At 41.3% G+C, this 27,512-nt stretch overlaps 1 protein-coding gene and 1 long non-coding RNA gene across 6 annotated transcripts in view; one reads left to right on the top strand and one right to left on the bottom strand.

Annotated features, from left to right (window-relative positions):
- Positions 1-868: 868 nt before the first annotated feature.
- On the bottom strand, positions 869-27,468 carry LOC142362611 (uncharacterized). 2 transcript variants are annotated; one of them, XR_012765189.1, is made up of 4 exons: positions 27,269-27,468; positions 26,322-26,400; positions 25,740-25,960; positions 869-1,014 (listed from the first exon to the last, which is right to left on the bottom strand). It is a non-coding gene; the product is annotated as an uncharacterized LOC142362611 (long non-coding RNA). The 2 variants fall into 2 exon arrangements; XR_012765190.1 differs by lacking the exon at positions 869-1,014 and adding an exon at positions 15,575-15,691.
- Positions 27,221-27,512, top strand: part of RORA (RAR related orphan receptor A) — a 373,904-nt gene continuing 373,612 nt past the window's right edge. For all 4 annotated transcript variants that reach the window (XM_075432128.1, XM_075432131.1, XM_075432130.1 and 1 more), the window contains exon 1: positions 27,221-27,512. In XM_075432128.1, coding sequence (XP_075288243.1) covers positions 27,347-27,512 — 166 coding nt within the window. In that variant the 5' untranslated portion in view covers positions 27,221-27,346.

The raw sequence follows: 27,512 nt of genomic DNA, 5'->3' as shown, positions 1-27,512 counted from the left end.
CAACCTGCAGTTGTCAAACCCCTAAAAGAGGGGTGGGGTGTCACTGGAGGAACAATTGCTAGAACGTTTATGGCTAGTGAGAGGAATCCTTTTCACCAAGACTTCCTCATAACTTTTTTAGCCTCATCTCATTAAAAACTGTCAAAAATAGGTCAACTTTGCTTCCTCCTGTCAAAAGAAGCACCAAGCAGTTATAGAAGACTGGTGTGAGTCACACTTGTGAACAGGGAGAAGTATACTGGTACGCATGCTGCATCCAGAACAAGGCTCAGTGTATTGCTCTATGGTTACGGGCTTGCATTTGATGTAATTCTTTTATTTGGGGAGATGGGTGTGCAGTTTGGGGTGAAAAAAGAGTCAAATTATTGGAATCCTTGCAAGTTTGACTCACTTCATTTTTTCTTTTTTCCTGGCATTTTTTAGCCTGGAATGTCTGTGTGGCTAATGGCTTCTTTCTTACACTGCTAAGAAACAAAACAGAACGGAGGGTAGCTTTGAGGAGAAGGCCATGTGCATACCACTTTCAGGTTTCTGTACTTTCATGTTTGGTGCCCTTTTTTCTAAATGCTTTCAGCAAGTTAGCAAAGTTTTTTCCATTACTCTTTGAATCTAACATCCCACCACACTAGCTGGTAGCTTCTCACTGAAGTGAGTGTCAAGGTGGTGCAGTGAAGATCTGGTAGCAGCTCACTGCCTCTTTCCATGCATGTGACCAGTTCCATATTGGTTGTTCACAGTAAGTGGACCTGTCGGGTGTGTTCAGTATTTGAAGTAATTGAGCACATCCCAGTGCTGTCAGTGATGATGCACCAGTAGACCACTAGCTGGTTTTGAACTGTCAGGAAAAAAGGACTGGGGCTTACCTGAGTTCCTGTTGGACAGGTAACAAGAAAAGCATAAATAATGAAAAAATCCATGATACATGATTTTCAAAGGGAACACCAGACATTCCTCCTACATGAAGGGCTATTGGATCCACAGAGGCTCATCACATGTTTGCTTCGTGGCTTTTACCTGGAGAAGAGTAATGGAAGAACATGGCTGTGGGGCTTGCTGATGAGAAGCTGTATTATATACACATGGAGACGTAGGTGAGAGGATTAAAAACAAATTTGCTCAAGATCCTAGCTTTGCATGTTAGCACCTTCCAATAAACTTTGGGAGGCCAGTCGGGAACTGAGCCACAAACTATCCTTCAGTCTTTGTCTAAAGCAGCTGAGTTGCAAAAGAAGACTTTTAATGCTTAATTTGTCAAAACGTTCTGCAATAATCTCTTGGATGGCTTGGATATAATTTTTAATGGCATTATGCCTGATGTGCCTTGTTTTCTCTATTTAAGATGAAAAACTGAATAGCATAAGTCTGAATGGTGTCCAGGTGCAGCAACACCTTTCCATATTGCTTTTCAAATTCCTGACTCTGTGCTAGGACTGCAATTAATTCATAATAAAGTTTGGCACAAACCACCATAATTTGACTCTGAAAGAGGAAAAATTAGCTTAGCCATGATTAGCCTATGAATGTTTCTATACTGCTGGTGACTGAGATGAGTCCCATGGACCTCATACCACAAATAGATACGATTTATCTATTAATGAAAGTCGCTTTGTTTACTGCTAGGCATGTTAAAATAAGAAAAGCCACTCTGCAAATGCATTGCTGTTGAAACCCTTCAGCTTGTCAATTACTGCACAGGCAGTATTCACAAGCATCTGTTTGTATTGTAAACCACTCATCTCTGCTGATGCACATGGGTTTTCATTTGTGGATACGTATGAGAACAGGTTATGAACATCTTATGTGTACAAGAAGCGACCATTTGCTATGCATGAGATGAGCTGCTGTGCCCCAAAGTGTCTTGTGACAGGTCAAACACAGTATGATTTTCTGCTTGCATTTAATCTAAATATTTATCAAAAAGCTAGAAAGATTGTATATTTTCGCAGAAATTGTACTTTTCTATTTCAGCTGTGTTGTAGAATACATCAAGAAGGTATTTGGGCAAAGTTTGGAATGTTCTTGGTGGGATTTTCAGAAGCTTTAACATTGGTGTGGCGCTGGCCGACAATGGGTGAGCGTGAATATTCTGAAAATCTAAGTAAACTTGGAGGAAGTTGGAAAGAAAACAGAATATACCATGCTCAAACCTGTTTCTCTTTGAGAGTAATAGTTCATTAGTACTCGAATCATGATTTTTATAATGTATTTTCAGCTAAATTTCTGTCCTTGTTTCCCTCCACTATTCAAATTTCTTCCTTTGTATCTATATTCCATAGTGTTATTATTTTATCGTGCTCTGTGAAACACACTACTGTGTGAGTCTTCAGGCAATCTATCTTATTTTGACCTTCTGCAGGGTATCTCTTCTGTGTTTCCGAGTATCACCTACACCAATACCTTCAATTGCTCTGACAGTCTTCAGAGCAAGGAACATGTTACCCGGAAACATCTGTAAGTGTAAACCTCTTCAACTGTTGTATTTAAAATAGAAAATCTCCCTTATGTTAAAGAACCAAGGCTTTTAGATGTAAGGCTGGATTAGTTACCACGTTATTGGCCCCTCTGAGCTGGTGGAGTAGCACCAATGAAGAGGTTTTCATCTGCAAATGGCTGAGAGAAAGGAAAAAGGAATTGTAAGTGGACAGAAATCAGCTTCTGCTTGCTGATCGTCCTCTGGCCTGTGACTCTTCATAATTCATGGATGTCATAAATCAGACCAACCTAGAGGAGCCAGAATAAATTAGGGCAACCTGTCTCAGAAGTAAGGAGCTGTAACCAGGTATGTGACACCACTCCTTTTTCCAATTTCCATGCTGAGTGGAGCTCTAGTACAGGGTCAGGGTCTTCCTTGTTCTTATTTGGTTCTAATAATTTTAGGTGCCAGAGATGCAACAGCATAATTATTTCTTCAGCACTTAATGTTCTTTTGATACACTTGTATTTTTAATTTTCTAAATAGCTAGTCTTTTTATCAAATGCCCTGGGTATGTTTCCCTGATTTACTTTCTCATTTAAGACTCTAATGATCTCTGGAGCTGCCAGTAGTATTAGATGATTTCGTTAAACATTTGGAAACTGTCCCAGTTTCTGCTTCACCTTCAGAGGAGGTGATCTTCTGTTTAAAGTCCTCCATTGATCTTCTTTCTTTTAAAACTTCTCAAAAATGCATGAGAGCAGACTGAAAACGTAAATTAGGCTTACAGAAAATGTATTCTGGTATCCTCACTAAAAGTAGGTAAGTAGAAGGTAATGCAGTCTGGTCGTGAACTACCAGCTAAATGAAAGGGACTAGATCTTCTGTCATCCTGTCTGTTACTCTGGATCCAAAATCTCACAGCTCTGCTCACAGCGTGGTTTCTGTCTGGACATTTGCTTTTAGAGCAAGCATATGTACTAAGCTTGTGTTAATTGAATTTGGTTGGATTCTTTATTAAATATGTGTTCTTTCTTCTTTCCAAGTAATTCTTGCAGGTCATAATCTTTTCCACTATTTTCAACCTTTAGGGAAGCCATTATTTTTGCCACAGATACTTAAAGGTTTTTAATGTTACACAAGCTTTGGGAAAACTTTCTTCATTCAGGAAGTGGATTAAGTTCTGCAAGATACTTTTTTGACTCGGAAGTGAGCCAATCTTCCTATGACTGTTTTGAATATTTTGGTGGTCTTTTTATATATTTCGAATGTGATCAAAATCTAGCCAGAATAGCTAGTACCAGCCTACCAAAAAAATCTTCTCTTTAACAACATTTTGTATTGGATGTATTTATACTACAGTGGTAAATGCTAGCCATGTCTTTCTCTTCAGACAAATGTTAGGTAAGGGAATCTCGCCACTGCTGGCTAAAACTTCAGTGCAAATCTCCAGGTGCCTTAGGTATGATGGGAGAAAAGATTTGAAATAATGTTGATTCTTGATCAAACTTGATTTTAATGAAAGCGTCTTTTTAAGAGTATGTAATTGACCTGTCTCTTGCTCAGCCTAATGTGCTTGAGAGGAGAATTAAACAACCGACAGAGACATCACTCTTTAAGTGTACAGAAACAGCTACTGTCAAATATGCAAACACAGAAAGGAAGAAAAAGCCTCAAACTGCTCTTTAGTTTCAGCTGAGATGAATTACATAAATAGATCTCCAGCAATTCTGAATCTGTTTCAAAAACATGTTTTTAGTATAATAAAAATATACTTTCTTACTACTGTTCTGAATGTCAGGAGTGGCTAGGAACAAGTCTGACTAGAATAACAAATAGTCACTAGCCAACTTTCTAGTGGGTGTCAGTGGGCACCAAGCCTATTATGCTGCAGGAAACTTTCACTGCAAATGTGTTGAGGCCCTTTGAGTCCTCCTGGCTTGTTGAGTCTCCCTTGCTATGCGCACTCGTGTGCTACACTTCACAAAAAGGACACTGTTGCACAGAACCGAAGATCTAAACAAAATAAAACAGGCTAAGGATCAAGAAAATTAATTTTGAGGTAGATGTCTTGCTGGAATCATCTGTTGCTTTATCAAATATTGAAGAACACTGAAAAACATTGAGAATGTGCTATAATTATCTAGAAAGCTTGCAGGCAGGAGAGGTCTGTTCATAAAACAAGACCCAGAAGAAATAATTTTTGGAGCACCTTGTGGAAAACAGCCTGACATTCTGGGGGCAAGAAGGTGCAAATAGGAAGCAGTGCTGGAAAAAGCCTGTGGTGATCTTGGAAAGGCTAACTGCTAGTCACAGGTTCAGGTCTGCGGAAGGTGAGACCCAGTTCTGCTCTGCTAATCCAACACAGCTCTCTAAATCATTAGTTTTGATGAATATTCTCAATGCGGCTAATATATAGGTCTGATGTGCATTTCTTTATTAGCCTTACAATTCTGGAGAAATCATGCCTTATTGTGTTTAACGGAATGAATAATAATACCAAATAATTTGATAGCTAGTTGATGCTAAAAACCTATCTAGGGCAGTAAATATTTTTTCTAGATTCATTAGATGGAAACTGTTTGAGCTGAGCAATGCTTAGTTCAGAGCAGTAAATGAAGCATTAGCTGGATTATCAGAGTAAATGTGAATGATAGTTTAGCTCTGTAAGGAGTGGGATCAGCCTCCTGCTATATTACATGCAACTGAGTATTTATCTTGATAACAACAGAGAGGCTAGAAAATCATCAGAATCCTGCAGCCTGAAGTAAATAAAGCAGGGAATCAAAAATGTGGCTAGTAAAACACAGAAATCAGTACTTGAAGAGAAATAGCCCACCATAAAATCGATTTTAACACCAGGAGCTGCCAGAAATTCTTTGGTTTTCAACTTCAATTTTAAAAAGATACACCCCATTCATCCTGGGAGGTGTAGAGTGGTAGGTCTTAAGAGCTTGTAGCTGCCATATTTTGCTTCGTGCAGCTTTCATGCGATGCTGGGAAAAGAACGGATGTGATCTGTACTATATAGTAAAGAATTTCTGTAAGGATTCAACTAGTTCCAATTAAACAGGCCAGCTAAAAGGCATAAGTGCCATAAGTAAATGGAACAATTTTATAATCGATTCATTGACTCTGTTGCAACTGATGGAAAGGCTTTGCAATCAGCACAATATGTTCAAATCATCCCTTTCTCACAAAAACCAGAGCAGCAGGCTGTGCCTGCTGGAGACTGTGCAGAGCCCTGTTGTGCGAGCCAGTCAAAGAATTACAGTAATCTAATCCTGAAGAAAGACAAAAGTGTAAATAGCCTTTTCAAAGGCTTCCCGAGATGGAAATGACAACTACTTGGCAATAGCCTTTTCAAATGGTCCAGAGAAGATGCTGTAGTGGAGATGAAATACTTCTCTGTCATCTAACATGATTCTCCACTTGATGGAAAACTGCAGAAATATGTGGTGGAGGAGTAACCTCCTTTGAGCTTCACAACCAAGTGGCAGCATGACTGCCTTGTTCAAGGGAAGTTTGACACAGGGGATTGAACGTCCACCAAAGTGCTACTGCTGACATGATTTGGTCTGAGTCTGTAAGAATTACATGAATTTTAGAGATGAGCAAGCTTACATACTGCCTGCTCAGAGAATCATCTGGGCCACAGTGTGACATACATACAATGTCCTTAATGTGGAACTTTTCTAGCTTCTGTAGCATATGTAAGGGACTCACTGAATCTTATACAGTGAGCAACGTTAGGTGGTGGTCTTTGCTCCATGCAGGGCTTTGAGATGAACTTTGGACAACATAAACTCATAGTTGCTGATTTTTAAAAGGCTTGAAAGAGTTTCTGTTCATGCTGTCTTTGAAAAGACAAATTCTATTTAATGCTCTGAGTTTCTAGGAGTGTAACGCTATCTGATAGAACAGTAAGGTCTCTTGCAACCACAGTAAGAATTTGATGCTTGTAGTCCTCTGGAAGAGGGAAACCATACATCTTAAATGAACAATAAAAGGAAAAGACAAAAGTTACAAAAGAAAACCCTTACTGAGGATGAGTTAACCTCTAATATTCTACTACTGTTAATAAAAATTTTAGGTAGCTCTTGAAACTATACAACCACAAAGTCAATCTGGAGCTGCATATTGACCGGAAAAAAACCCAAGACTGGTTCTCTTGTAACTCCAATTATGGTATTCACTGCAGATCTTAACATCCTGACTTTTCTGAAGGCTAACCCTAAATCAACCAAATGCTTTACTCCATTATGTAATTTTAAAGGGCTCTTACTTGTAGATTCTTTCATTCTTCAAACAGAAAATAATTGCAAACCTGTAAATCACATTTCCACTAGAACCATTCTGTAGCAGCCCTGAGCTCAAGATTAGAAGGAAAAAATGTGTGTTAAACCTTTGCCTTTCTCAGCTTGTTTGCCTTGGGCAGGTGAGAGATTCCTCTGCACAGTAGGTTTCCCTGGTTTGGCAATTACTGTTCTCATGTGTGTCCCCTGGGACTCTTCTCGACTTTTAAGGGAGTCTCTGGTAACAGGAGTAGCAGCACTGAAACTCTGTGGCCAAGTACGTGCACAGGAGGAATATAGAGTGAAGGGACTGAAATACTACAAATCAGCTGAAGGTGGGCACTGCCCCTTATGAGAAATCTCTGAAGTAATAAGCTGGAGAATGTGTTTTGCTTTTGTCTGCAAAGAGCTGGCCTTTGTCACAGAATAAGCATGTCTCTAGAACACAAGCCTTGCATCAGAGCCTGACAGAAAGAGGTTACCTTTCCCATTATCAAGTACAGGCAAATGAATCTTATTTTGGAACTGGATCCTCCTGTGTTTCTTCACATTCCTTCAGTGCTTGCGATTGGAATAGAAACAGAGCCTTGCAAGGAAGAACCTGGAATCTGTGAACATGTCGAGCTGCTCATTCTTCTACAGATAGAAAACAGATCAAAATGCAATTATGCATACACCGGAATTTCATATCAACTCCTTAGGTACTGCTTGCACTAAGCAGCACATTCAAGTATCCCCATGAACTATGGTGAAATCTTGAAGAGGCAAGGGTGGGCCTGCTTCAAAGGGCACAGGGCAGCTACGGGTGTCCTGTAATAAAAGCAGTGGATGTTAGAAGTCCAGTTATACAGTGGCATTTCAAACTTTGCATTTTGTGGAAGATGTGTGCGTTCCTGGGGACTGCTTTTTGCTCAGCTTTACCTTACATCCTGAAAATTCAAAGCAGAGCTACAAAGACACTCTTCCAAGTTAAACTTCCTAATTTTTAGTCATTGCTCCCTAAGTTTTGATGAGTCGGGGGGCAGGGCAGGACCTTTCTTGTTGACTTTTTCGAGAGGAAGAGAAGAGCAGCATCTCTGACTAAAATCAGAATACAGTGCTTTTTTTCAAAGCTTTCTGCTTAGAGAAACAATGAAGGTTGCAGGGATCAAAAGGGTGGGAAAAGGGTGCAGCTGAGATGATGCTAGATCTGTGACACAAACTCTATCGTGAAACTAAGACAACTGTTGAAACTTCAAGGCTGAGCCAGAAATAGGAGATGGACTAAAGGTGAGACGGAGAAAATATTTCAGGAGAATGAAATGTGTTAAACATAACTGGAGAAGGAAGAGGACCAGTAAGAAATGGAGAGTGGCAACAGAAATTATAAGAAATAAAGGCTGAACCAGAGACACCAAAAAGGAAGAACATAGGAGTGAAGTTAGTTTTCTTGAAAATAACTGAAGTAATTAAACTGTACTGAAATATGGAAGAAGCAAGGTTCTTAAGTGTAAGGATTATCTAGAATATACTTCTAAAATCTAAAATTCATTGCAATTTTGCTGGCATTTGTTTACTGCACTCTTCTGGTGCCTGTTTGCTTATATAGTTGTATGTGTATGCAGGAATGTGCTTATAAAACTACCATCTCCATTGAAGCAGGCACTGAAAAAGAGCAGTGGTGATGGTGTGGGGACAATTGGTTAAAATACTAACAAAATGCAAAACTAAGAGTTTCTTTAAAGTTGGTAGACTACATGGCACGTAAGGCAGGAATTGCACTCATTGCATGAAAATTACATAATTTTTACTTGTTTGAGGTAGGAATCCCATGGAAAAAATAGTATGTTATTGTATAATCAAAGGCTACAATATTTTCTCATGAGAGTAAGTAAACTGATGGCTCTTTGATGTTTCTTTGACTTGCTTGCTTTTTTGCTCAGTTTAAGTTTTTCTGGTGTTACTGCCCTACTTTTTTATGAAAATCTGGTATTGCATTTCAGTACAACTTAATATTCATTTGACCTCAAGGTAAGTATTTGCTAAAACTGCATTTGATAAAATGAAATTTAGAGACTCCTTTTAAAAGTCATCCTGGAGGAGCTGCTGTAAATAAGTGTTGCTTTGTAGTATTAGCAAACCAAATACTGAAATAACTAAAGACTCTGAAAAGAATGCTGATTATAAATTGTCACTGAAGTTTATTGTATTTCTGAAAACCAGTTTATCTCCCTCAGTTTACTCAGAGTAGGTTAAGTAACACCAAGCAGTATGATTTCAATTCTATGGGTATGCGTACGGTCATGTCACTGTGGTAAGCAGGTAAATCTAAAAAACCCCACCCTTATCTAAGTTTATGTTGATACAAAATCCGTGTCAAGGTCATCTCTAAATATTTAAGATACATTTAAGAAGGTTGATGTTTAAGAAAATCTGAAAAGAGTTTTAAAGCAAAAAGGATGACGAAAAGCATTAATGAAAATATTTTTATAATTAAAGATTTTCTGGGGTTACTTTCTGTAGGCCTGAATTTGGAAGTCTTTATTCATTCATATAATGACTAAGAGGAATTTCTTAGAAGTTTAATCAGTAAAAAGTTCCTTTAGGGATTTTTCTTGTCTATATTGTATGAAAATCACATGGAATTTAATTTTGCAACAGGGAATAGAAGATGAGGCTATGATAACACAGGGGGTAGGACAAATAAAATTCTTGCTATGGATGCTGCTTAAAAACCAGCCCTGAGTATATCAGGGCTTGATCTAAAGCCGACTCATTTGAAGAGTCCGATAAGTTTTTACAGTGTGTGTGTAATGATTTGGAACTGTTTTTGCACAAGGAAAAAGAAACATTAATGCCTTGGGGTAAGAATGCAAGTTGTGTCTTTCTCTAAAGCTCTTTGAAGAATGTCTTAGACAAGGTGCTGCGATGTTTGCACTCAACTTTTGGAGAACATGGAAAACCTTAGTTCTTGCAGTGTATCTTTTAAAGTAGATGCACTCAAATAACTGTGTTTGGGATCAGTTTTACCTCCTAGAGCCAAAAGCCTTTGTATTCAAGTTTTCCCACTGAAGGACAGGATGAGCAGTCCAAATTATGCAATGTGTAGAAGTTTATCTGTTTGGCTTATTTATCTCTGGTTTTTGAGAGAAAAGGAATTTAGCTTACAGTTAAGGATTAATTGGAGAAGAACTGTTATGACCTCTGTTACTGTATATTGCATTTATTTTCCTTAAAACACTTCTGAAGTTCAAGTCTGGAGCAGGAAAATCCCTTTTTTGCCTTTAAAGACTTGTTCAGTACTGTAAGTATAGTGCCTTTGTGTCCATTAATTTAATAACAGCTGAGAGCACTTCATTCCTTGAAGGCTTGGTCCCAGTCTCTTTCTAGGACTGGACTGAATGCTCACAACTTATCAATTGAGGATAACACCTATACAATTTCTGTTTTCCTTATGCTCTTAACTGGAGTAAGCGAATTGTGTATGAAAATAGCAAGAGATCTGGGAAGTATTTATCCTGCATTCAGTCAGGATTGAAACAAAAAGACAAATAGGAAAGCATGAAGTCTGGACCAGGCAATCTGTATCTGCCCTAGACCGAGCATGCTACGTGTGAATGCTGGAAAAAAAATAAAGTCAAACTACCAATCTAAACAGATTCTTCTGTCTGAAAATGTGTTAAACTAGCTAACGAGCTTTGGAGAGGTAATAGGCTCATATCCATACTAATTAGCTTTAAGAATTACCTACTGCATATGTCTAGCAAATATTCTTACAGTAGAATATATTAAGGACATTGAAATCTTCTTGTGAATAACTTAAAGACAAATCATAAATTCTCAGTTTTAATATTGCTGTACATAACTACCTCAGGTATCTTCAGACTAATGTATTCAGTATATCCTGCCAAGTTGTTTGCCAAAACACAGATTGATTCTAGTCAATCTGCTAAACCCAGTTGTGGGATACAAGCTCAGATGAGAAGATGATCATGTACTACCATATAAAACTTAAAAACAATGCATGTAAAATGACCAGCTTCTCAATGCAAATGGCTTCCCATACTGGTAGTCTTCATGTAGAACTTCCAGAAACAAAAACAAGGGGAGGGGTGATACGTAAGCTGTACAGCACACTGGCTGAAAAAAGTGACAACTTTTGAAATGAGAATTTTCTTGTAATCTGATTGAACGGGTATTTTCTAGACTGCAACTCACTGCTTAGTAATGGTTTTGTAATGTTATCTGACTACCGAATAGCTGATAGTGATCTTGAGCTAAACAAGCCTTTACAAATCTTAATGAACAGAACTATGAACGAGGTCACATTTTGTTTTTGGAGTAATCAGTCAGACATATTCTTACCATCTGGTAGTGTGTGTTAACTTGTAGGTTGGTAACACACCTGTTCCTGGAGTAGCATTGCCCAAAAATGCCAACAGGGCAATAACTGAAAGGCAAAACTCACAGGGGGAGGGGAGTAAAGGTGAATTCTTGGTGCAAATTTCTAGTCAACAAGCAGAACTTCAGTATGGAGTAAAATTAAAGCCTGAGGAATATGGGTGAAGGGGGGTGGGCGTGAAATCTGTCAGGGTGGTGTGTGCAGCAAAATAATACATTGCAACCACATGACTGGCAGCTTTGTAATTCACCCTGGGTGTGAAGAGCCATGCATGGTTGCCTGGCTCACAGAAACAGACCAACCCTTCTTCACAGCTCTGAAGTCTGTAGAAGTTTTAGGTTGGTGAGATGGAAGCTGGGGCAAGGTCTTTGTATTTCTCAGTCCTTCCACCGAAAGCTTTAGGTTGGAACAATTGTGAAACACTGCAGAGGCTAGGCTAATGTATTTCATATGAGTCTGGGTGAGAAGAATGAATCGCCTCTGCCCTGTGAGAAACACCCACATGTCAGCAGTTCTCTTCAGAACTTTAGCTTTGCCTAGGTAGCTGTCTTTAGACATGGTAAACTGCACTTTCATGCATAATTTTCAGGTATATCAATATGCCTAGCTTCTAAGAAGTTAAGCCTTTTAATTCTGTATTAGTTCAGAGAAAGGGAAAAGATATGTGATCTGTCTTCTGCTTTCTCTTGTACCTTCCCCAGTTTTGATTTTAAGTTTTTTCCAGGAATTGGAGTACTTGTAAAAATGAGTAGCAGCTGAGCTTTTGTCATCAAGCATCTGTTGGGGCCAGACCTCAATCAGATGAGACACATCAATGGCCAGACCAGATGCACCAAACTCTTATTAAACTTCATTTTCTCCAGGCCTGAGAACTCTGCTTACATTTGCCTAAATACAGCTATGACACAGCCTACCTTCTTATTTTGACAAGAAACTTAAAACAAGTTTCAATTAAAAGACTATTTGATTTTTTAGAGTGCCTGCGATATTAATACTCTGTCTGACATTTCAAATACTTTTGTCATTGTAATTTCCTCAACTGAAAGAGATTTAAAGCAGCAAAGAGAATACATTATATCTTGTCTTATACTATAAACTTTCAGGTGTGAAAGTTCTCCCAAATGTACCTTTTAAAAACCTCTTTTGTGTGTGGAAAAAGTAGCATTGATACATATTGAGTCAGATAAAAATGCTGAACATTATACTTATCAGCTCAATGGTTTTCATTATCAACAGCAAATATTTAGATTTTTTGAGTCATATGCTACTTTTTGTGTGTTCTCAACGGAATTATTACAGAGAGTGTTTTCCAGTGCAACTGTGCAAGACTAAGTTACAAGACAAACAGGAAAAAAGAACCCAGAAGACTTTCTAAGATGCTTAGATGTCTGTAACTCCTGCCTGAGCTTGGAGGTGCGCTATCCTTATAGCCACGGCTGCTGGGAAGGAAGCTGCAGGGTGCTTCGAGGGCTGAACCCGGACGTTCAGATGTTACTGTTTCAGCAGGCAGCAGCTAGTGTCAGCAGTAGCAGCAAAATCTTTTTGCAGGGAGGACTTATTTTAGGAGCCATGTGGAGCACAGCCTTTTTCTTATGTGTATCTGTGGCAAAACTGGTGTCAAGTGGTGCAAGTGCCACTCAACGCAAAACCCCATGCAACAGTTTAAATACCAATTGCAAGTAAGCTGCAATCACTGGACAGAGATGGAAGCGTTTATTGGGTTGAGATTGTGTAGAACTTACAAGGAAGTAGACTAGAAATTTTGAGCATTTTTAGGAGCCTTGTGGCAGTTCCCAAAAAAAGGAGTGTAATGAGTTGAAGCTGGCCCATTTTATTTAAAAGTAGAGCTGAGCAATTAAGCCAATTCAAGGGCACATCCATTAGATTTGAGCAAAATCTCCTCTGCTTGTCAGGGGCCTCTTGAGATGGATTGAACTATGGTCAAATTGACACTAGTTAGGTGGGTGATACTGGGAGGATAATTTGCACGTAAACCTGGCAAGTTCCTCTGTTCTATAGAGCTTGTTTCTGAAGTTCCTAGCTGGGGTCAGCACACAGCGGGGCTATCACCATGTTCCTCTCAGCACCTCTGCTTCCCCTGTGTATACTGCAGCTGGTTTTGTGAAATGCTGCGAGACAGCATTTCCTGGCTCCCAGCTCTCACTGAACTCTAACTGCAACAGAAGCTGGGAACACAGAAGGATGTGGAGGCTGTTGCCCATCCCAGAAGCAAGTTAATTTGCTTCTGAAAAGGCACTGGCTTCCTACTCATAGTTTCTGCTTATTAAGAGTTCAGACAGAGCTGGGAGCTCCTGGCACTCAAAGGTGTGACGGTGCCAGCCAGCAAACTTGTCTCCGCGGAGGCAATGGCTGCCTCTGAGCCATGGCAGGCACGGGAGCTGCAGGCTCGCACTGCTGCAGGATGCACGCTTTGGTGTTGGACGGCTGGGAGGACAGGCTGAACGGTGACACGCAAGCCAAACTGTAATGGTTACTGCAGCTCTCTGTGCATGTTCCGTACACCTTTGCCCAGAAGGGCAGCTATCAGTGACATCTGCACCTTAGTTCATGCACCTTTAAACAAGTTCACTACCTAATCAAGTCTGTTGTTCACTGCTTTTATAATGGGAAACGGTTTGTAGGTATGTATCTTGCAGAGCAGTACACAACTACTAGGTTATAGACTCACACCCTTCTCTTTCCCTCTTGTCCGCTGGACGGTGGAGAGCTTCCACAACAGAAGTTGTAAGTGTATCTACCTTATGCTCCCCCGTGTAAAAAGATGTGGATCTTGGGCGGAGGAGGAATTAGAGGTGTCCTAAAGCTTTTGAGAGTGCTCTAACTGCTGAGCTATTCGATCGAGTTCTTCCTACAGCTATTTATAACACAGGTGTACCCTCTGTGTTATGATAGAGAGCCTCAGTACTGGAAGCTCAGAGTGGGGGCAGCCATCTCCCTGCAGCGAGGACTGCTCACCTGGTGTCTGCAGCCTTAAGACACCTCTGTTGCTCTGCCTGAACCTCATCCCTGCCTAATGCTCCCTCTGCGCTCTAGAGAAACCCTGGGCACCTACGTGGGCACTGGGGATTGTCTGAAGCCTCATTTGACTGCGAGTTAGACATTGTGAAGCTTAGTGCCACTGTGTGGAAGCCTTTTTGTGAATTCTGTTCCAAAGTCTCCTGAGTGCTTTTGAAAATACTTAATTTTTTTCTAAGCCTGATTTTCAAAGGTGATACAGGAGCCTCTACTGAAAAGGGACTTGAACTTCATGATCTACAGACAATCAGCACTATCCAAAAATAATTCTCAGGCTTTGCTCCAGTGTAACCATTCTCAGTATTATGTGATATTCTATCTTGATATGACCTCTGCAAGTAGTCTTTTATTCTCATCTTCCCATTTCATACGTTGTACCTACGCCTTTGAGAAAAATCCAGATAAGCTGGTAGAAAAACCTTTATTATGAATAAATCAGACATAATTGAAATTTCTCAGAAAACTAAATGCTCAGAATATTCCCTTAAGAAACAAGAGTTTCAGGACATCCGTTTTTTCTAGAACTGCATAAACCTGGGTGATGTTTATGAAGATGTTTAGCTCTTGTTGATTGAAAACCTGACTATCAAACCTCATTTGTGTCTTTATGCATACTTCACCATACTACTACCAAGTTACAACTTTCTAGATGCATAACATAGCCTGTATTAAGTTGATATATGGTCATTGACTAGAGTATATTTTCCTAAGTCACTTCAGTATAGCCGAGATGGATGCAAATTAGATGTTCACAGCTACTTTTATCTAAGAAAAGCAGCAAGAGTAAAAACTTAAAAAAAGCAGCAAAATGAGGTGTTTATTATGATTACCAGAATCTAGAAAGTGGCATTTAGTTCTTTATCTGTTTTCTAAATCCCTTGCTCACTTTATGCAGACTAAAACCTGCTATTTTTCCCCCTAGAGATCTTCCGAAGGTTCCAGTACAGTGTGCAGTTCCATCTGCCTCTTCTGGCTTCTTTAATGGTGCATAGAATCTTTAAACAGGAGGTGATTTTTCTTTTCTGGGATTGCTCTACAGTTTAATATATAGCTGTTATTCTAGCTTGTAATTATTTTATCATATCATATAAAAGACCCCCCACCAGAGAAGATGAAAATCATTTGAATCCCTTATATGGAGAAATAACTTGAGCACTGCATTTCCAGCTTGTGCAGCATAATTAAACCCACTAATGAGTTAAAGCATAAATAGAGAATGAAATAACATAGGAAACTTTACACTTAGTCTTGAAGCATCCATTAATCTACATGCCTTATAGCCCTACACTATGTCAGCACCTCTTGAAGTCCAAGTGTCATTCAAAATTACCCTTGAAGCTCTGCAGCTGGAGCATGGGGATGTGGTAACTCTATTTCTGAGGGTATGGGGGGGCAAAACCCAATACTGTCTGCCACATGGTTTCGGAGCGATGTGGTTCCTACCTTGCTGCTAATTAGGCCTCTTCTGAGCAAAAGGCGGCGGAGTCCTGCTTGCAGAACAAGACTGGAATTGCCCCTCTCCTGAGCAAGCCTGAGGGGGACAGAGGAGCAGGAGTCCTGTTCTTCCTAATGGAGACACAGAGGTGTGCCCAAGTTAGTCCATCCAGAAATTGCTCTTTCTGGAGTTAAAGTAGGAAGGGAGATAATGCAGAGTTTGCAGATTTTTCTTTTTTAGGAGTCTAGAAGAGTGGCTCTCAGTCCATAATTAGGAGAATTGTGAGAAACACTCTGGTAAATGATCAAATGTGAATGGGCATCTTTGATGCCAGTAGCATTGTGGACTCATTTAGTAATCTGCAAGGCTTCTCGGGGGGGAACTGTAGAAATTTACTAATTAGCTTCATCTTTTCAATGTGTGGAGAACATATTGCTATTAATGGGTTTCATATACTTTCTGAACTGCACTGCAATCGGATCTTTTCTTCTTTTTGGAGAGCCAATTGCTTTAACTATTTGCTCCAGCATTCAGAGATCTTGTTTTTCAGAATGTTCATCAATAGCTGCTACTCTAGCTAGATGCAGGCAGTACAAACACAAAACTCCCAGTCTTGCTCAGCTGAGCTGGCATAACAGTATATGAACTGTTTCATTGGGAACCTGGGGAGATAAAGAAAGTAGCAGTGACCAAGCACTGAAATATCACAGGTTCTCTGGAGGCAGTGGCACTGAAGTTGCAAGCATTAAGCATAAGCTCCTTTAAATATAAAATAGCTGCAGACTAACCCGTTCTACTTCCTGGGAACAATAATGGTGTTCCAATTCAGAATGAAATGAAAATCAAACAAAACAATTCCTCTGTAATCAAAAGCGAGTCTATGGCAGGGATGAGTCAGGACCAAAGTCTTGAAAAGAGGGAAAGGGTTTGATGCAGGAGCCCCTGGCCCTTTCCCTGTTACCAGGGAGGGTTCACGGGCAACAGACTTAAGAGGTTAGGCCGACAACTTGCCGCTGAGTACCTTGTGAACAGCTGACACCTGTTCTGTGTCTTGGAAGGCCTGCACGCTGTTTGGATATGTTAGACCAGCAGTAGCATGCTTTAAACTATTTTCCTAAAAAGAATTTTTTTCCATCACTTTCACAAATTTGAGGTAAACCACTTGCGTATTTGAGTAACAAACTCATTTTGTTCTTTCTATTTCTGTATAGGTAAAGCACGCTATTTGGTCAGCTACAATTTTAGTTCCTTCCAACAGCAGTGAAACTTTGGGTCAGATTCATTGAAAGGGATAACAGATAGTTTTCAGGTACTGCATACTAATGAATAGCTGGCTCTTATTCATTATTTATCTACCCCAGGAATGTAATGAATAGCTTGAAAGCTAATTATTGAATTTCTGTATTTGTGGAGAACAGCGCTTCAGAAAGTGCAAATCACTGAATACCACACACAAGTTTCTGTATGTATTCACTTAAACATAAAAATAAACTTATTTCAGCCATGCGTGTCCTCATTCATTTTTCGGCTTGCCTTTAGTGGCTTTCTGCCACCATTTAAGCACTTTAGAAGATGGGCACAGTGTGAGTTCAAGACAGTCACAAACCAAGGAGCATCAGGATAAAAGCCAAAATACATGTATTTGTAGTATTACACACCACCTTGACGCATCTAGGAAAGAATCAGGATTCTGAAAAAGCTGACTGATATCGTAGTTAAATGGCTCTCAATATGACCGAGTGCTCTCACTGCACTGCTACAGCTGTGGGGCCTTGGCAGTTCTGAGGGGGTTCTCCAGATTCTCCCAGCTGTAGGTCAATTCAGGCAGCTCTTCTACACTGGGATGTTGGTTTTTAACAGCAGAAATGGAGCAAAGCAAAACTGAAAGGAGAGGGAGAATAGGCTGCTAGTGCGGTGGAAGGGCTGTGATGAACAGGTCTGTCGTCCCAGAGGCTCGCCATTTCCCTGGTCTAACTTCCTCACAGCTCAAGCAGGCTGCTGAATCTCTGTCAGTCTGACAGGAACAGAGATATTATTTAACTATTTGTGGTCCTTTTGATCTGTTGCTTCCCTGTACTGGCAAAACAAGTACTGTAACTTGGCCTAACATTCTTCACAGCTAATACTGAATGCACTGAATGGCTCCCTGTGCATTTCCAGCAAGGGGCTTGTTTTAAACCACTGTGCTCCTTCTCCCATGTACCTGGTGGTCCAGAAACTAAACCACCAAGTACATACAGTGAGCAGTTGGATTACACAGTGTATACATACGTGTGTATAAGGACAGATACTATATTCCAGGATGAATGCAACCAGCATATAGAGGATTGTTTTTGTCATGGCTGCTTCTAACTTTCCTTTTCATAATTCCATGGGTGCTGTCAGGGGAACAGAAGTGGTATCATGTGACCAACCAAAAAAGGCAGGTCAGTTTTCCAACAGTGAAATAGCGCTATTGCAAAATAATGTTTTCTGGGCAAAAAGATCAAGGTGAAATAAAGTGCAACTGTCTATCTCAGTACCACTGAGTTTCTTGAGTTTGAATCAAAGCTTTAAAAATAGGGAGCATTTAAAAAGAAGAAAAAGTAATAGACCTTAATTTAGGCTTTTGTGCTTCTCAGAAGGAACCTTCAACAATTTGAAAAAAATGTAGTTTAATAGTCTATTTTCAAATCCAGAGTATTAAAGACTGTATTCCTGGCATTTATGAGGCCCTAGTTCAGCAAAGCACTTAAGGATGTATCATATAGAGCATGTGATTAGTTTCACTCTTTGCTAGCTGTATGCTCTCCCAAGCCTTACTTCTCCAAAACCTTAGTCTTTTACTTGTATAAATACATGTAACTCCATTGGCACTGAGGTTTTTGCTTTCTACATGTTTTGCTTGCCCATAGAGTCCGAGGTATACATTCTGTTGATTGTGTGTAGCCAAAAGGGACATGCAGATGTCACTACCTGATACAGAAAATATTGAGCAAATGTGTAGTTGTCCTATGTCTGTGCATGCAGGGTACACAATTTTGTTTATAAAAGGGTTGTAGAAGCATGTGTAAGCGTGGTCATTTAAACAAATATCCTATCTTTGAGTAATAAAAATATTTATGGGCTTTTAAAAAACATTTCTGGAAAATTTTATGATCAAATTCAGAAGTGTCCCCCCCTCATCCCCTTTTTTCTTGGGGGACAGTATTTGGAGAGCTGGACTCCTGAAAAATCTCGTCTACAAACCAGAGTTCTGCAGAAAAACTTACCGTAGTAATCAGTACATTCATCTGGGGAAAAAACAGAGCTGAGCTATTTATTTGTCTTTAATTATAAGTGGTTAAACAAGAAGAATAGACTTACAGTTCCTACTAAACTTAAAAAGACTGTGATTTGTGCTAGCTAAAAATTAATTAGTAAGGAATTTTTAATTCCAGCATCCTAGGCCAAGAATCTGTTCCTTGATAAAGATGTCCCCATGGAATAGAGTTATGAGATCAGATTAGAAGGAACATAAACTTTATTTCCCATGAAGCTTGTGCTCTTGAGCACCAATGCAAAGAGCATGCCTAAAATAATTTTTTTTTTTTTGGGTGTTGGAACATAAGCTCACAGCTGACCAGACGGGGGCCCAGCATGCCAAATGAAAGAACACGAGATCCCTGAAAGGAGCGGGAAGGTTCCGAGGTGGAAAAGTGCTAAGGGCTTGGTCTATTACTTTTTCTTCTTTTTAAATGCCCCCTATTTTTAAAGCTTTGATTCAAACTCGAGAAACTCAGTGGTACTGGAATAGACAGTTGTACTTTATTTCACCTTGATCTTTTTGCCCAGAAAACATTATTTTGTAATAGAGCTATTTCACTGTTGGAAAATTGCTCTTCTGGATTTGTTGGTGAACCTGAAATGATAAAACAGCTAATACCACACATTTTGGATGATCATTATGTGCTGCTTCTTCCCTCTTGTCTACCTGAAGCAGAGGGGCATGAAGCACTAGTGATAAAATGTATTAGTTGTTTCTTGTTCTTTAAACCTCTTTCTTCTAGTTTCATTAGATTTTCGTATTTTTTGAGGTGTTGATAGAAAGTGGGGAAGACTTAAAATTTGGTGGTGGAAAACAATGGTGAACAGTAGATATGAAATATTTTAAGATTTTTTTTTTGTGAGAAATATAAATTTATTTGCTCTCAAAATCAAAACTCATCAATTTCAAACACTTTCCCCTTAGACAAATATTGCAACACTAGGAAAAAAAAGGTAAGAGAATTTAAAGCTACTATTTGAGTTCAGTTTTACATTCAGGCAATCAAAAATTCTTAAGTAGAGCTACTACATTGTTTTTGCATATTTTTACTGATTTATGAAAAGCCATGAAGACTAGCAAGGAACTTTAAAGTGAACCACTTTTCCTTTGAAAATTGTTCACTGGTCTTGCTGTTCCTTACGGTAACTGAACACCACTATAAAGGTCTTATCAAACTGTAAGCCTCAGGCGGGGGGAGGGGGAGGCACAGCAGCAGTTTTCATCAGTATATGTACCAGGAAAATATCAGTGTATTATAAAGATTATAGATAATTTGAAGAGAGTAAAATTCTATTACTGTAAAGCTAGTGCTGTAAATATTACATTTGCTTTTTAAATTGGAGGCGAATGATTGACATGATGCTAAGATGAGAAAAAGCATACTGTTGCCAGTGAAAGTTTGTGTTGATTACTTTGAGTGACTAACGGCAGTCCTGCAGAGATGAGACATGGTGGAAGCTGCAAAAAGAAACTGGGAAAAGTCCTGTGGACATGTCATTAATGTGTCCGTATGGAAACATGTTCATGAAGGAACTAGAAAAAAATATATTGTTTTATATAGTGAAGTTGATTTTCATGTTAGCTGCTCACCACCTAGCATTTTACATCCCTAGATTATTTTTTTTAATCCTTAGTAGTTTCGCCTTAGTTGCTGCTTCATGCTATTTTTAAATGGTGGTCAAATTTCTACAGTAGCAATGGGGATTGCCAACATGATTTATAAGAGTCCTATGCATTATGGAACACAGTAAAGATAGAAAGAAACATTACGTAAAACTTGCTATAAGTGCCAAGCTCAAATGGAAGCGTACTCTAAGAATCTATGGAGTATGGCAGGTTTTATTCTTGCTTTAAACTTCAGAATAACTGTGTGGGTTATCGTGAAGTCTCCTAGTCACAAGATTCAAACCTCAACTAAAACAGACTTTCATAGCAAAGAGTTTCCTAATTTGACTATGAAACCTGTCAGGCAATTATTTTTCTAAATGAGAGAATATAGTGTGTCTATATACATTTGTGAGGATATTTTATGTAGCCTGGTTTTGCTTTTAAATAATAGCTTTCCTTTAAAGAAAAGTAAAGGATCTTTCAAGAAGAAAAAGAGAAGAAATGCCTTACCTATCTCAGTTGATATTGTGTTCATATGCTTGGAAATACTCAGAAATAGAGGGCTAGGATCTTGCATCGCCAAGCTTACTTAGGCTGAAATTTGCTATTTTTCTGTGTTCTTTGAATAAGAAGGAAAAAATCTGATGTTTTGATATATAATTTGCATAATTCAAGACGTAAATAAAAACCTTTGGCAAAAGAGTTGAAGAGAGTAGCTATTTAGCTAACAATCCTGTCCAATTTATTTAATTTAAAGATGGCTGTAAATATAAAAAAAAATCCACCCTTGAAATAATTTTTGTTGAGACTGGATGCCTATTTATATTTTCTCCCTTGACTTTACAGAGAGGGACTGAGTACGTCAACGTGTTTCTTCCCTCCAGCATTATCTCTGACTCTTAATTGATAAAAGTTCTGACAATCTTTCTGTAATAGCCTCTTTATTTTGTTGTTCGTAAATTGGTTAGATTGTCTCGGTGGTTTGAGACAGAAATTGCCAAGAGAGTTGTCAAGCATTGGAACAGGCTGCCCAGGAAAGTGGTGGAGTCACCACCCCTGGAGGTGTTAAAAAAATGTGTAGATATGTTGCTTCAGGATACGGTTTAGCAGGCATGGTGGTGATGGGTTGATGGTTGGACTTGATGATCTTAGAGGTCTTTTCCAACCTTAATGATTCTATGACTCTATGATGTTTTTGGTAGTATGGCAACAGGCATTGTTGAAAGCAGCTGCTGGTTGTTGAGATCCATCCTGTGAGCAGAGTGCATTCATAGCCATGGAACGAGCAGGATGTTCAGCCAGTGATGTGCGAAAATAGCCCGCAGTGGTCTGAGTCCTTGTCTTGGGAGAGCTGTTACGGCCTAGCACTGAGCCAGGCCTCGCAGCACTTGTGCTAGAGGCGTAAGCCGTTTTCAATGTTGTGGGCAGACCTAGCTGTTCAGATGGACATGTAAATGGCTTTGGGGATAGCTGAGTCTCCTAGGTTAGGATATACAGAGAGCTTCTCTTGATGCTATTACTGAGTAGCCTACTTTACATTACATGTGTACTTCTGTAGTTGAAATTGTGTAAGAATCACCATATTGATTGTACAAAGGGTACCAAAAACTATCAGTAGCTTTACCATATCCAAAATTGAGTGCCTTTTTTTGGCTAGAAAAATCTGTAGTTGGGTCAATTTAATTAACTTCATTTTGTGATTGTTTAATTGAAGAAGAAATTCGAAAATATGCAAGATTGATGCTCCTCTTTTAAACATGTTCAAAAGTTTGGGTTTTTCTTAAAAGGAAAATGTAATTTTACTTGGAAGCATATCTAAACTTCACTTTTAACAAGTTCAAAAATCAAGGTGCAAAATGCACCTTTTAATTTGAGGTCTAGTTAAATATTTTGTTTGATAAAAAGGTACTTTTCCCATCTTATTCTTCATCACCAGAAGAAAAAAGCTAAAAAGAAATTGCAAAGCTTATTTTGGATTTTGGTGCTTTATGGAGCATGAAGACGGCTCTAACAACCAACCAACTATGTGTATGAAGGCATACGCACAAAGATTATGTAATCAGTAGTAATGTTTCTTTCTGAAGGAGAAGCTATTTTTTCTCCTTGTTTTAACTTGCTTTTAACCTACTACTACTTCTAGAGAAACACATTTTTGCACCAAAAAAATGAGTTATCAGTCTGATATACAGGATGTATTCTACAGTAAATGTGGTATTTGAGGGAACAGCTGTTGAGTAAAAACCCAGTTAAGAAGGTACTGAAGCAAGAGTTAATTAAAAACCAACCACACGCACTTCGGACAGGGAGTGATCCAAGATTTCAGAAATGGTGTCTCATTTACTGATCTTCTCTAAAAGAGCTTCCATTTTCTTGAGATGAAAAATGTATCTTTGGATCAGATTTCTCTCTTCCCTGTTTCCCTTCAACTCTCCAGAGAATATGGGCAGGCTGAATTGCTCCTCTAACTCAATTAGCTTACCTTTGTGGGAGGAAGAGGTTGTCTGCAAGTTTATGGAATGTGAGAAAGGTGTTCATCCTGACAGAAGAAAATATTCAGTAACTTTTCTAACCATATACAAGAAAACAGCAGCAAAGACAGCATGCTGAGAAAGACAGATATCTCTGGGTCTTTTGCCTTAATTCATTCACAAAAAGCATTGGGTTCTCAAAAACTGGCCTGTGCTATTGCTGCCTTCTCTTCGTATCAGGGTGTGCTGATTGCAGACATAGTGCTGTACAGACAAGCACAAAGCATTCATTACTTCATACGCTGTATGCTTCTCCACTTCAGTTTCAGAAGTAGAAAATCCAGTAAGGAACGAATCCAAATGTCGGGAAAGTGGAAATAGAGGCTTAACAAACAATGAAAAGCAGCTCATCGTTTACACTGTGAGTTTGCAGCAGGAAGAAGGAGATTGCACTGAATCTGTGCTGTGCTAGCTAGTCAACAAATGTTCCTCAGTCTTTAAAACAAACAAAACTATATCTGAGTATAAGTTCCAGATGAACTGTTTGATGAGCCTTCCACTTTGCTCAGAGATAAAGGCTGTGGGAAAGGGTCCACTGAAACTGCATCCAGTCACAGTGCCTCCAGCACAGTTGTCTCACTTCTCTCCTATTATTTTGTTCTCATCTAGAACAAGACAAGATGCTGTTACAGTAGTATCTAATTTAATTACTGCCAAATATTCAGCTTCAGTAATTGGTTCAGGTTCTACCCGTGTAGCTTACTAGTCTGCCTGTTTTTGTTGAAGCTTAGTGGGGTGTGTAACTTTCAGAAAGTTGTTTTCGGGTATTACAGGCTGTATGTGTTTCAAGTGGAAGTGGTTCCCTGTCCTGCTGTAAAATTTAATTAACTAAAATTTTGTAAACCATTAAAAGATGTGCCACAGAATACGGTTACAAAGAATAGATGTGTGTGATTTAAATTCTTCTTTCAAGATTGGTCTATAAGCACGAGTACATCAGAATTGTACTAGCTGACTCCACTGAAGAGTTAGTGGACTTCCTACTACTTGCATGACTCCGAAATTTGCTCTTCTGAATGTCTTCAACCTATGGCCTTTTGCTTTCCCTTGTGCTGCAAAGACATCAAAACCACAGGGAGGGGAACGTGTCCAATGGCGGCAGACGTGCCTCAGCCCTGGCAACCTGTTTTGCAGGAGGAGGAGCTGTCACTGGCAGAATGTGGGGGAATGTCCCAAGGGAACACCTAGAACAGGGAATGCCACCCTGATATCTCACCAGCTCTGTGCGCTGTTATCCAAACTTTGCGCTCGTGATACTCAGCTCTGCAGCAATATGTTCTCTGCAACTGCGAGACTGTAGCTGCTAACGCTTCCTAGGAAGGTCTGGCAGTCCACTTCTGACGCGCATGGTGTGGCCAGGGGCCACTGTAGCCTCGGTCCACAGAAGGGAACGCGGGCTATTAGACTCTTTTGGGTCAGGAATATACTTGGGCATTCTTTTTAAAGTGGGGTGTTTCAACAGCTGTGTTAGTTGTGTTTGCAGAAGACCATTATTGACTACCTCACATTCAAAATATGCTTGCATATTAGTGGACCATGAACACTACGGCAAATGGGTGCTGTACCATCTCTTGTGAACTACAGTTTTCTCCCGTGTGTGCGCCCTGTGTAGCTTGTGCCTGTCCCACAGGCGAGCGTGCTTTCTGTACTGTCTGGTGGTGCGCAAGATGGCTTTCTGCTGCTTGCCCCATCACTGTGCTGGTGCTCGGGAAAAGCATCTGTATGATCTTAACATCTTGTCTACTCCAGAATCACACAAGATTCATGTGACTTTTTTAATTACAATTTTTAAAACTCTTAATCTTTGTATCTACATGGATTCAACAAAATCAACAGGAAATGTTTGGAGACACTTGTCACTTTTTGTTCCGTTACTGTTACTTCTGGTAGAATCTGTTGCAGGTAACATCTGCAGCTATTTCAAAAGCCCTTTTTAATCAAACCAAACATTTCTCCTCAAGTTTCTTAGTGTACCTGTCTCTGCTGCTAGTGTCATCTCACTTGTTTAAACAAGCTTTGTGATCAAAGTTAATGAACCATTTTGGTATGGGCTGGAAGCTAGGAATAAAAAGACCAGAGAATGAGGAAGACCTTTGCTGTGCCCAGGAAATGTCTCAGCAAAGCAGCTTCATAGAGAGGGAGCTTGACAAAAGCCGTGATGGTTTTCCTCCATTAGATAAAGCTTAAATGAACTGTCACCCCATTCTTTGTCTCACAACGCTGTCAGGTTTTTTGGGCACCCTCTCTTTTTGCAAACGAGCAAAGCTCTTAGATTGTTGCTCTACAAACATGCTACAAGTCTACAAACATGCTACAAGTCTGTCCTGCTTTAGCTGGTTCTTATTGCTAGTGAGTTATGAGAGAGATGTTGTCAAACAACATAAAATTAATTTTTCTTCTCCATTGATTCAGACATTCTAGGCACTTGGGTGTACTCCTCTGTGTGTCCCGTCTGCCCCCCCAAATTTCTTTTGAAAACCAAAGTTCTACCGTATGTTGTCCTATTGTAGCCTTCTGTGTTTCCCCCTCCTCTTCGTTCTCTTCTAAGAAAGTAAATTGAAAACTTGTTTCGTTTTAGAAAATGGGGGAAAGATACACTAAATGACAGCTGTATAGCTAAGGCAGGTGTACTAAATTTCAGCAGTCTTTTAACAGACAAAATGAGCAGAGGAAAACCCACCCCACACTCTCTGATAATTTGAAGTAGCTGCAGTACTAAAAACAGTCCTGCAAAACACTCACGTGAATAATGCTTACTGTGGCAAGTAGTGTGGTTGTTCCCAGTGCTGGTGAAAGGCAGTGGTCTGGCAGCTTTGAGGAATGAAGTCCTTTTTTCATTAGCCGGGCAAGTTTCCCAACACACATTGCCTGGTCAGCCTGCTTAAACTCTGATCTGAAGAGGGAGGGATAAGCTTTCTCTCAGGATAACAGGCCGTTCAGTTTCCACAGGTCGCATAATTCTTGCTTCTATTTGGAGGCTGCCAATTAATGAAAAGTGAAGGGGGAGAGTTTGCAGGAAGCTGCAGCTCTGACCCACCAGACCCGTGTCAGAGCAGGACAGCCTTGCTGCCCTCGGCAGATGCCAACAGAGCCGACCTGTCTCTGCCAGCCTGTGCCACAGCGTGCGGAGGGGACGCTGCCCACAGCCCCCGCACAAGGCACTGGGACGAGCTGTGCTCAGGCCTCCCTCTCCCCTTTCACCGCCCACCCTCCGGGTCTGCTGCCCAGGAACAGCTTCTTACCGGGCTTGAGAGGGTTTCACCCCTCACCGGTGAAAAACATGGTAGCCTTCTGTGCCTGCAGCCCAGGGCTCCCAGGCCTGCGCACCTGAACGCTCACCTGCCAGGAGCAGACGCTGGCCTGCACCATGGCCGAGGTCTGCGCGTCCAGCTTTGGCCTCCTCAAATTTATCTGTGCCCTGAAAATAAATGCAGGGTTGTTCTTAATGCTGTGCCATCTCTGCCGTTGCTGCCCACCCCTCGTGGATGCAGGCAGCCAACAGATTATCAGAACTATTGTTATTTTTATTTCTTTTTCCTTCCAGACACGGACATTTGGAACTTCAAGGCCTCCGACCCAGCTGGCCCAAGACTCGGCGCTTCCACAGTTCTGTGTCAGCAGCACGAGCTGTAGCCCAGTCTGCAGGGCTGATGGTAGGCTTCACCGCTGCTTGCGGCAGAGCAGGGCCCTGCTGGCGATCAGACCGCAGCAGGGCGCTTTGCCGGGGGCTCACCCGTCAGCTCCACGGGCACCGGCGCGGTCCTGATCGGCGGGACGTGGCCCGCCAGCCGCTCGCACACGGCCCGGCACCGCCGGGAAGGGGCCTGCGCTGCCGCCGGCCGTCTGCTCCCTCAGCAGGGGCAGCGCGGGGTGACGGCCGGGGAGCGGGCTGCCGCGGACGGGACCCCGGCCTGCGCGGGGTGCGTGCCGAAGCCGGGCCCTCGCCAGCCCCCGCCGGCCCGCCCTCCGCTAAGGGAGCGGGGCTGCGGGGGCCGCTGCCGGGCGGCTCTCCAGGCGGCTCTGGAGCGCTTCCCCCAGCCCGGGGGCTGCCGAGGGGAGGGAGCGCCGGGGCCCGCCGCCCCGGAGGGGGGAGTGGGGGGGGCCCGAGCGGCGGGCCCCGGCCCCGCGCGGGCTGCCGCCTTCCCGCCTTCCCGGCCCCGCGCGGGGGGCGCGCGGGCGGCGGGGGCGGGGGGCGCGCGGCTCTCGCTAGCGCTGCCTGTGGCCGCGGCCAGGCACGCTCACATCCCATCCGGATCGCGCTCGCGCTCTCCCTCCCGCTTCCCTACCATAGAGTCGCGCTGGAAGCAGAAGATAGAGGGAGCGTAGGAGCTCGCCATCTCCGAGCGATCCGCGCCGGGAAAAACATGGAGTCCGCCCCGGCAGCTCCCGAGCCGGCAGCCCCCGAGCCGGGCAGCAGCGCCGCCGAGGCGGCCGCCGGCGCCAGGGACGCCCCGCTGAACCTGGAGCCCGCGCGGAAAGGCGACGCGCCGGCTCCCGTCCGCAGGCAGAGCTACTCCGGCGGCGGCAGAG

Source organism: Opisthocomus hoazin, chromosome 10, assembly GCF_030867145.1.
Source record: "Opisthocomus hoazin isolate bOpiHoa1 chromosome 10, bOpiHoa1.hap1, whole genome shotgun sequence".
Classification (NCBI taxonomy): domain Eukaryota; kingdom Metazoa; phylum Chordata; class Aves; order Opisthocomiformes; family Opisthocomidae; genus Opisthocomus; species Opisthocomus hoazin.
The sequence above is the reverse complement of the archived record's forward strand: the minus strand, read 5'-3'. Positions and strand labels throughout refer to the sequence as shown.